The sequence below is a fragment of the Podarcis pityusensis genome, assembly GCF_964106645.2.
Source record: "Podarcis pityusensis genome assembly, chromosome: 1".
Taxonomy (NCBI): domain Eukaryota; kingdom Metazoa; phylum Chordata; class Lepidosauria; order Squamata; family Lacertidae; genus Podarcis; species Podarcis pityusensis.
This window is the reverse complement of record NC_138028.1, coordinates 22,782,885-22,793,945: the sequence shown is the minus strand read 5'-3', so window position 1 is coordinate 22,793,945 and position 11,061 is coordinate 22,782,885. Positions and strand designations below refer to the sequence as shown.

Sequence of the window (11,061 nt, the reverse complement as noted above, 5' to 3'; positions counted from 1 at the left end):
ACGCATGTAGAATTCTCTTCCCTCATTTCCTGATTTTATCTGGAAGATGTAATAAGCACCAGGGTAGCGGGACGTTGCTTGCATTTGAAATATATCAGACGGCACAGTGCGCCCTGAAACATCCATGTCTCTGTACAAAATGGTGAATGGCTGGTCTCTGCAACCAGGATTTTCAGCTGGGCACATACAGTGACTGGAAGAACAGAAATTGTTACTATTAGTAGTAGTATTGCCACCAAAAACAACGGAGAGTCATGCAGTACTCTGAAAATTAACACATTTATAATGGCATATGTTTTTCTGAATGAGTTATTCACGCTACTAATTATTATTGCTGCTATGTCTGACATTGAGCAAATTTCCAAAGAGAATTTGTTTTGTGTTGCTTAGCAAGAAAGGATATCTGGTATCTGAATGCATAGCACAACCTCTGCATCCTCAACTTCAGTTTTCTCTATAACCTGTTTTATAATCTACACCCTGCTGTGTTACAAGCGTTTATCAACAAATTTGTGAAGTCAATCACCTGTTAGATTAACCAGTTTATAACAGTTAAATCAATCCGTTTATTGACCGATATTCCACAGTTTACAAGACCTAAATTAATATGCACATACCATTTATACTTGGGTTCTTAAACCTTAAATGCATTGTTTTGAATCAAGAGAGGCACACAAACAATGTACCATCAACATCCTCTATGGAATAGCACTGAATGACAGCTCAGCTTTGAAGACCTTTGAATGATTAATAAGACCCACTCTTATTTCTTCATAAGCATACAGTATTTCTAGCGTAACTAGAAATACAGTTGAGTCTTTTGCCACCTGGTGGCCTGACAAGGGATTTTATATTTTGTGCCTGTTACTGTTAAAAGAAGCTAAGAAGCAGTTCTTATAACATCATCTTGGGAGCAGACAAGGCAATACATTGGCTCTGGTAAGGTCTGTTACCTTAAGTGCAGGCTTTGCCCACACAAATTGCAAGCAAGGGGGCCTGATGCAGAATGGGACCAATATTGCCTTTTCCCTGCTCATTGCACCTATCATCTGATGAGTGGGAAGGAGCACTCTGCATCTCCATCAGGGGCTAGGCAGGAATGATGGCCTCAAGAGTGCAGATAGAAAAAGGAATAATGTGGGATCAAGGAGAAGCAGAACCTATTGCTGCTGAAAACTCTTGTGTGTAAACCATGCTGTGACTAAAACAAGCTGGGAAAGGGACATCAGTTTTAGAACATTTGCTTTGCATGCAGAAGGTGCCAGATTAAATCCCTGGCATCTCCAGATATGGCTGGGAGACCCCAAAGAGCAGCTATCAGTAATTCGGAAGCAGCTCACTGGCTGGGGTGAAGATGCTCTGCTAGATTCCTGGCAAGTTGCTTGCTGTTGCTTGCTGGGAGGTGGCTGGTGTGGTGCAGATTCACTTGTAGGAGCACTGGAAGCCATGCCAACTTCCCTCACCTGTCCAGGTAAACAACCATGACCCACCAGTGTGAGAAAGCTAGTGCAGTGGCTGCACTCAACAAAGCACTTCTGCAGCAATGCCGACCTAGCTGGACCTATGGCCTGACTCTGCATAAAAGGCAGTTTCATATGTTTCTATGTAGAAGGGAGCGGACTTGAAGTGAGTGATGAGATATGTAGACTGAATAAAGAATTCCATGAGGTCAGGGAAGGTCTACAACTCATTTTATCCTCACAAGGATTCTGCATATTGAATGTACTATTATAGGAGGGGATACATGCAGTTAAGAGTTAGATTTTTATTTAAGCTAAGGGCCAGATACACAGCAATAGACCTGGGTTTGCCACTGAGTATGCACTCAACAATGAGCCACAGGTAGTTCTAGCTTCTTGATGAGCATAGCCATGTGAAACCCATTTTTCCAGTTTTCTGTCAGTTACATTCTCACTTCATGCCTACACCTAAAGAGGAATCAGAGAAAGATCCCTAAAATCTGAATGGTGTAACACAAAGCTAGCAGCAGAAAGTCCAAACAGCACATGCCTATTGAAGAAGGTAAATATCCTCCTATTTCTATGAAGATATTACTCACTTTTCACTGATCAGGATATAAGGCTCCTCACACCTTATTGGGTCTAGGCATTTGAATCCTCCTTGGACATTAAAACACGTTTGTTGCAAGGTGCAAGTGTGGTTCCCAACGTCACATTCGTTAACATCTAAAATGAAAAATAAAATAAAATGAATATTGGTATATTTTAATAAGTGTTTTAACCCCATAGCACTTGTGGCACAGAATACTATTTAACTAAAACACATCTCAAAGAGTCTTGCAAGATGCTACCCATGTATAATGTCCAGTAGGATGTACTGTAGTGTTTAGAGTGTTTTCAGGGACTGAATCTCTACCCACAAAGCTCACTGAGTGACTTTAGTCATACTTTCTCAGCCTAATCTCTCACAGGGTTGTTCTGAGTGTGTGTGTGTGTGTGTGTGTGTGTGTGTGTGTGTGTGTTTGTATCTATATCTATATATCTATATCTATATGGGGATCAACCCAAATATTTTGACATGTCTGAATGTACCCAAAGAAGAGGACGAAGGAACAGCAAATGAATATTGGCTCAGCTTCTTGCAAATGTGAGATCATACAATTCACTGCAGATCATGTCAAAACTCTCAAACCCTAAACACAGGGCAACAAAGCAAGCACGTAATTAAAACTCATTGTGATGTCTCCTCAAGGAGTTATAGAATTATGAGATAAAGCTATGTTGAGTGGTGTGTGATCTACCAAAAATTGAAGGGAATTAGGGGGTTTGATCAGGAGGTTTCATTATGGCCCCCAACTACCTTTTCTCCTTTAAGTGGGGCAACAGTGACCTAGCCATGTAATTCAACTGGCCATGCTCCATGTTTGTTTTTCCACCAATGTAATCAGTGTGCTGAAGGAGAATGTTGATGTGAGCTAAGGCACTGTGATGACTGGTTCATACTTGATAAGGCTTCTTCATAACTGCTTCATTCTGTGTTATCAAAGAAGCATATACGCAACTGTGTTGGAGAATTATTTTAGCATGAACCAGGATGTACCTGTGGGACCCAGCAACATCCTCTCTGACTGATGCTGCACTTTCCATTACATTATTTACACTGACTGACCTTTCACCATCTGGGCCTGTAACTCAGGCGCAGCTGATTGTCTGGAGGACTTAAGCTACGTACAGACGGCATTTCTGCACAGGTTGAGAGAACTTGTTGAGCTTATCTCTTGCTATGTTGGATCCAAACAACACTTTCCAATTATGCTTGGTAGAGGGGGGAATGCTATATACACCCAGAAGAACTGGTTGCTTGGTAAGGTATTTTAATGAGTTCACTGCTGTCCACAATTTGGTAGTAAACAAGCATGTTTAGTATGGAGTCAACTCTCTCTATTAAGGTCATTGGGAGATTTGAGGTTTTCTTCACAGTTGGAGCAGAAAAAAAGGAATAGCATGGGACCTGTTGTGTAATCCTTAACTGCACTGGAGAATGGTTGCGTAGGCCAAGAACCTTGTGAACTGTAATGACACCACACACATAGTTATGTGTTCAGCAGTGTTGCATAATAGCTCCCAACATGCATTTCTAATTGCTTAGACCTTATGTTCATCCTTTGCTTCATTAACTATTATTTCGAGAAAAAGGTTAATGTTTATTTTTGTGTTTGTTTTTAAATTAAAAAAAACCAACAGCTGGCAAAATGTTCTTACCCTGGCATCGGATATCATCCAGAAGAACGTAGCCAGCAGGGCAGAAGCAGTAGTAACTACCTGGCTGGTTGACACATTCATGCTGACAAAGAAATTCCGAGAAGCTGCATTCATCCATATCTGTAAATTTGGGATTATGAAGAGTTAGCAGTTCATTGGTGATAGGTTCAGACCATTACTTGCCAATATGAGTAAGTGGTTCAACCTATGTTTCTCAACTCATTTTCTATAACACTAGTTTTATGGTGCTTACTGACCCTCTTAAGTTGCCCTTGAGTTTCACTGGAGGCCGCAACCCATGGACCATCTCATGACCCGAATTCCACCTAAACAAACAGAGGGCAGCCCATCTCCCATCACCCTCACATCCCCTGCCATATATCACTTCCTGAACCAGTCCTGTGTGGCAAGCCAAGCTGACTTTATCCACCATGTAGCTTATGAGACAAAGGAGCTCTCCACCTATGTACCATTTATGGTTTGTATGCTCACCCCTGCCACTCTTGGCCCACATTGGGAAGCTGCCTATCTAAAACTGTCCTTTCCTAGATAAGGTATTCTGATGCTGCCCTGCCCCTTGTAACGCTGCTGGATTGTGTAAATCATGTTATATAATCTACAGCTATTAACCAATTTTAGAATCACTACAGATGTGCCAGACTAGGCCAGCAAAGGGTTTCACAATACTAGGATGACTAAGCAAACTTCCAAAACGTTGATCGAAACCAGATTTTATTTGGTATATTTGGGGAGATGTGCATGAACTTTAAATTCAGAAGAAGCCCACAGGATTAAAGCAATTCCAACGCTGAGCCAAAGTGAAGAAAAGCCAAGCTGATTTATTCCCTTTCGACACTAATGGGAGAGGAGGTCAAAGGAATGTATAGGCAACACCAACGCTATTTTTGTACAGGACCTTGCAATTTTAGGTGCAATAACAACACCAAACAAAATAATATTTGGGGATTTGGGTTTGACAACTAGGCAATCTAATCCCAGAACTGGCATGCTGTATCTCTTAGGGAAATCATTGGGTTTTGGGTTTTTTTCCTTCCTGTGATGTCTGCAGCAGGCAGATGGTGAAAAAATGAGCATGTCTAGTAGCAATATGCCAAATTAAGAACTGATCCTCAGAAGTACCAAAATTAAGTGTTTAGCATGGAGTGTACTAATTCTTTAGCAAGTACATCATGATGTTGAAAAAGCTCTACTGTAGGCAGAAATACCAGCTCAAATGCTGTGTCTGGAGTACTGTTTTCCCTTTAAAATGAAATCTTGCCCAGATGAATAACCTAAGGCAGAGGAGGCCATGGTGGCTGGTGCTCACGGGACAGGTGAGGTGGATGGCTGAGAGGCCACCAGGAAGTGAAGCCAGAGCAAATGACAGGCAGATCCGACTTAAGTCTAGATTTGCCCCATCCTGCTCCCTACAAGAGGCAACCTTGGACTAAGGAGGAAGATGTTGACAGGCAGTGCCACCGCCTGGGTTAGGTGTAAGTAAGAAGGCAGGCAGGTGGAAACTGGATGGGGACAGAGTGAGGTCAGGGGGCAGTGCCCCATTCTCCCTATTGAACCAGTCTCCACTGAAGGAAGGGGAACCTTTTCCAGCCCAGCAGCTGCATCCCTTCTAGGCATGGCCTAAGCAGAGGGAGTGTGACTTGGGGAGAGTTTTGAGGGTCAGTTGGAGAGGCCTGGAGGACCACACTCAGCCCCTGGGCCTGAGTTTCCTCACCCCTAGCCAAAGAGGTCCCCTGTCTGCACAAACAGAGGGTGGTCTTCAGCTAGATTTAACTCAGAGCAGGCCCACTGAAGTGAATGAACATGACTAAGCTAGGTACATTAATTTCAATAGGTCTACTCCGAGTAAGACCCACCCTGAGTGTTCTTTTTACTGTAAGCCTGGCAGCGTTGCATCTACTTATGGTAAATTGGGGGGGGGGAGCATTTTTCGAAGATGTGTTTTTCCCAGAGCTTGACTCATTTAACTAGGCACAGGAGACCATTTCAGAACACAAACAGGCTTAACTAATCATTTTCAAATTAAACCAAGTGTATAATAAGTGTTCCATAACTGAAACAAGTATGAAAGCACAAGAAACAGCCGTATAATCCTTGTTGCAGTAAATGAATTTAAGCATATAATTCATTGACTTCAGTGATTTAAGGTCACTGCCAACACACTTGGGGCAAGAACATGTGTACTGTAAATGCTTCTTTAGTTCACCTGCAGGAAGCCAAGCAAGGTGTAGTCTAAGGTTCTACAGTTAAGAGGCACTGATTAAACAAAATACATATACCCACACAATCCTGAGCACCTTTACTTGAGAGTATGCTCCATTGACATCATGTGAAAGGCTGGGCTGGATGAATCCCAAGCCGGAATTAAGACCGCCGGAAGAAATATCAACAACCTCAGATATGCAGATGACACAACCTTGATGGCAGAAAGTGAGGAGGAATTAAAGAACCTTTTAATGAGGGTGATAGAGGAGAGCGCAAAATATGGTCTGAAGCTTAACATCAAAAAAAGAAGATCATGGCCACTGGTCCCATCACCTCCTGGCAAATAGAAAGGGAAGAAATGGAGGCAGTGAGAGATTTTACTTTCTTGGGCTCCATGATCACTGCAGATGGTGACAGCAGTCACGAAATTAAAAGACGCCTGCTCCTTGGGAGAAAGGCGATGGCAAACCTAGACAGCATCTTAAAAAGCAGAGACATCACCTTGCCAACAAAGGTCCGTATAGTTAAAGCCATGGTTTTCCCAGTAGTGATGTATGGAACTGAGAGCTGGACCATAAAGAAGGCTGATCACCGAAGAATTGATGCTTTTGAATTATGGTGCTGGAGGAGACTCTTGAGAGTCCCATGGACTGCAAGAAGATCAAACGTATCCATTCTTAAGGAAATCAGCCCTGAGTGCTCACTGGAAGGACAGATCGTGAAGCTGAGGCTCCAACATTTGGCCACCTCATGAGAAGAGAAGACTCCCTGGAAAAGACCCTGATGTTGGGAAAGATGGAGGGCACAAGAAGAAGGGGATGACAGAGGACGAGATGGTTGGACAGTGTTCTCGAAGCTACAAACATGAGTCTGACCAAACTGCGGGAGGCAGTGGAAGACAGGAGTGCCTGGCGTGCTCTGGTCCATGGGGTCACGAAGAGTCGGACACGACTAAACAACAACAACATGCTCCATTGAAACCAATGGAAATAACTGCTCAGAGTCCTACATTTTGTGGGATTAGATGTTCCTGTTAATCCTTCCTAGTTTCATCACTCTAACCTCCATGTATACTTGAAGGAGCATCTCCACTTCCCATCGCCCAACCTGGATATGGAGGTCGAGCTCCGAGGGAGTTCTGGTGTTTCCCTCATTGTAAGAAGTGAATAAACCTGCAATAAACCCAGATGCCAACTTTGCTGCCACATACACCCGGACAACACCATTACTGGCCCCAACAACATCACACATACCATCTCGGGACTATTCAATTGCTCATCATCTAACATTGTGTATGGCATCAAATGCCAACAGTGTCCTTCAGCTCTCTATATTGGACAAACAGGCCAAACCTTACGCCAAAGAATAAATGGACATAAATCTGACATCAAGAATCACAAAACAGAGAAACCAGTAGGAGAACACTTTAATCTCCCAGGACATTCTATACAAGATCTCAAAGTAGCTGTTTTACTACAAAGGAATTTCAGAAATAGACTGGAAAGAGAAGCTGCTGAATTGCAACTCATTACCAAACTTAAAACCATGGAGAAACCTGGTTTGAACAAAGACATTGGATTCTTATCCCATTATACATGACTAAGCCATTTCTCACCTTCTCACCCCTTGCCTTTTCCTGTAAGACCTATTGCAGTCGTTAAGAGTCGTCAGCAGGCTCATCCCAGCTATCTGCCAATCTCCCATTCCCACCACCCTTCTGAGTAATACCCCTCCCCACCTTCTCACTATATAGAAGGATCTGGCAACTTCTGTTTCAGTGTATCTGAAGAAGTGTGCTTGCACACGAAAGCTCATACCAAGAACTAACTTAGTTGGTCTTAAAGGTGCTACTGGAAGGATTTTTTTTATTGTAAGAAGTGAAGTTACAGGGAACCAAGCAGAAGGCCTTGTCAGTAGTTGTGCCCTCCCTGTGGAATGCCCTCCCGTCAGATGTCACACAGATAAACAATCTAATGACTTTCCATAGACATCTGAACACAGCCCTGTTTCAGGAAGCTTTTCATGTTTGACGTTTCGTTGTGTACCTTTATATTTTGTCGGAAGCCACCCAGAGTGGCTAAGGCACCCCAGTCAGATGGGTGGGGTACAATTTGTTGTTGTTGTTGCTGTTATTAAAACAATGTAAGTACATGTAGAAAAAACGTTCTTTCCCCTAAAAGCCAAAATAATAATGCCCACAATTTTTACTTACCAGTACAACTAATACCATCAGCCTCTAATTCATAGCCAGGGTCACAGCGGCAAAGGAATGAGCCATAGGTGTTGACACAGTTTTGCACACAAGGATTGTTGGTTGTACATTCATTCACATCTGTGGGAAAGCGGTATCAATCACTTTTTTCAAGGCTCTAGTTTATTTAAGGCTTACAGCAATGAAAAAGAAGTTCTTAAAAATAAAACCTACTGAGATGATTTTGGCTACAAAAGAGAGAGAAAAGTAATTGGAGTATCTTCTTCCCTTGAGGCAGGGATGGGGACTTCCAGATGTTGTTGGACTACAACTCCCATTGGCCACAACCACCATAGCTTGTGGTCAGGAATGGTGGCAGCTGTAGTACATAGCTGATCTTTTGTCTCTGAGAGATGTTCTAAAGGACATTTCTGGGAGATGTACAAATCACCACTTTAGAGAGAAAGCGGTGACATGTGTGAGTTAGTTGCTCATTCTCTTTGTGGAACTACTTTATGGCAAGTAAGAATTACTCCTAGTTTGCCCAAACTGTCTCTGTACACGAGGCCAGAGGGAGCTACTCTGCCAAGGGAACCACTATACTCAATGGGCAACATGGGGTAGTACACATCAGACGCTGACATGCAAACAAAGCTACAGTGCTGGAAAAGTTCAATTTACCACTGTGACATCTTGAAAAGATTCTGCATAGTCTGTTTGGGTTCAGACCAATATGGCAAACAAAACTGAAGTGTATCCTGCAGGTGCTTCCTTGTTTATCTACAAGTTTTAAGACTCTGACTGCTTCAATCATAACAAAACCTGGCCAAAAGCAGCAGGATGAAACAAGGGGGAAAGGGCAATGGATGAAGGCGTGTCTGTGACTGTAACAAACTGTAGCCTTAACTCTTAAGATTACTTTTTATGGGCATATTGCTAGGAGATTTCCCCCACCCCACACCCAGGACCAGAGAGCTTTGATGATTTTGCAGCTGAAGGAGAACAAGGACTTTCATAAAAGAAAATTGCAAGAACCACCATGCATTAAACTTCATAAATGTGTTTAAGGCTGTGGGTAAATTGATATTGTGCTTAGTGATCTGCACTGGCTGCCTGTTGCTGCTCCCAAGCCAAACTCATGGAAACCCTAAACAGCATGGGACCAGGCTACATAGCAGAATATCCCCCCTGCTGAAAGCCGCATTGGACTTTGTGTCCCTCATAGGAGACTCTGCTGGCCGTAACATAGCCAGTGGATTGTCGTCTGAAAACACCATGGAAACGGGCCTTTTCAGTTGTTATACAAACCCTCTGGAATACCCTCCCAAAGAGATTCGGAAAGCTCTATCAGTTGAATGTTTTGCTTAAAAAGTACTGTGCTCTCTGGTCTTCTCTCTCTCATGCACAAACGGTACCTTGGCATGATCTTCCGTCTTCATTCAAGATAAATCCTGGATTGCATGTACAGGAGTAGGAGCCTGGTACATTGGCACATAGCTGCTGACAGTAACCATAGCGACATTCATCTATGTCTGCAAAGAAAAATGTGAACAACAAACGAGACTATTAGTTGCACCTGTCACACAGTAAAATTTATAAGTGCATGGACCCATTTGCTAAGAGATCTCATTATTTCAGTGTGATCAAAGGCTGTATTGTTCAGGCCCATTACTTTGCACACAAAATCTTCTTTCATTGAACCCTGTAATCTCCCTTCGCCATTGGTCTGTCCATGCCTGCCTTGAGTCCACAGATGCTGTTGGATTACAACACCCATCATCCCTGACCATTGGCTAAACTGGCTGGAGATGATGTAGTCCAACATCTGGGGTCTGAGTTTGAAGAACTGAGGATTATGCAACTCATTGAAGGCCAACTCATACCAACACTCTCCTCATGATGCTTTTTGCTTTTAGTCCAGATCACTGCATGCACACACACTAGTCAGAAACCCTGTATATCAGAAGCACAAACCATGTTTTTAATATACCATCATAAACCTTCTAATGGTGGGCTGAGCAAGCAAAATCTCTTGCATGAAACAAGCTGTACAAAAAAACGAGGAACTCAATTACATGAACTAGCACATTGGTTCTAATCTAAGCCTGTTCAACAGGGACTATGTTTGTTAATAGCTTCTAGCAGACTAGTGTGTTGTTGGAGATCAGTACAATTAATAAACATGGCAGCTGTAATATAGAAATAAAGCTGCTCACTGTTCATACACCGTCAAAAAATCTTTGGTCTTAATTTGTATTTCTCAAGTTTTATAAGCTCGTAATGTTCCAGTGTAGTATTAGAAAGAAGCAGAGCAGAAAATATCACACTGTGAGCACGTCTGCAAAAATTATGTTGCAACAGAGGAAGCTCGACAACTGAGCAGCGATGTTCCCCCAGCTGTAAAAAAATTTAAAAGTTACATTTAAAAGAATGCTGCACTGACTTGCATGGTAATCATAATCTTTGCTGGTGTGAAAGCAGCAGCAGCACTGAGGTTTCTTCACCACCTCTGGACTCTGAGAATGGGCCAAAAGTGTCCTCCTTCAGAGACAGCATTCAGAACAATGTGGTCAGAAGAACAGCAGCAAGTCTACCAGTTTGCTGTGCTGGTTAAAAGCACTTTTCAATAATAATAATAATAGGAAGAAGCTTAAACAAATCTTAGTTTAAAAGGCATTTCCAGATCTTCAGTATGATATTATATTTCTTACCTGCCCTTCTCCGTGAGGTCCTAGGATGGGTTACAACAATTTAAAAATGTAATATTAAAATGTAGTGGGTAAAATGTTGGGATTTAGACTGGATAGACCAAGATTCCAAGGCCAGGAAATGAAAATGGCAAAATAAAGGCAAGTTTTATTACCATGCATGTAGGAAAAGGCCAATGACCAGATGGAACCTTACTCTAGTATCTCTAAAGAAAGA

The 11,061-nt window shown here is 42.4% G+C and overlaps 1 protein-coding gene across 2 annotated transcripts in view; it reads right to left on the bottom strand.

Moving 5' to 3' along the window:
* The window catches only part of FBLN5 (fibulin 5), a 63,292-nt gene that overhangs the window by 4,089 nt on the left and 48,142 nt on the right, over window positions 1–11,061 (bottom strand). For both annotated transcript variants that reach the window (XM_080985563.1, XM_080985564.1), the window contains 5 exons: window positions 9,552–9,668; window positions 8,158–8,277; window positions 3,723–3,842; window positions 2,060–2,186; window positions 1–193 (listed from right to left, as the gene is read on the bottom strand). In XM_080985563.1, the coding sequence (XP_080841689.1) occupies window positions 1–193; window positions 2,060–2,186; window positions 3,723–3,842; window positions 8,158–8,277; window positions 9,552–9,668 (677 nt within the window). The remainder of the gene's footprint in view (window positions 194–2,059; window positions 2,187–3,722; window positions 3,843–8,157; window positions 8,278–9,551; window positions 9,669–11,061) is intronic.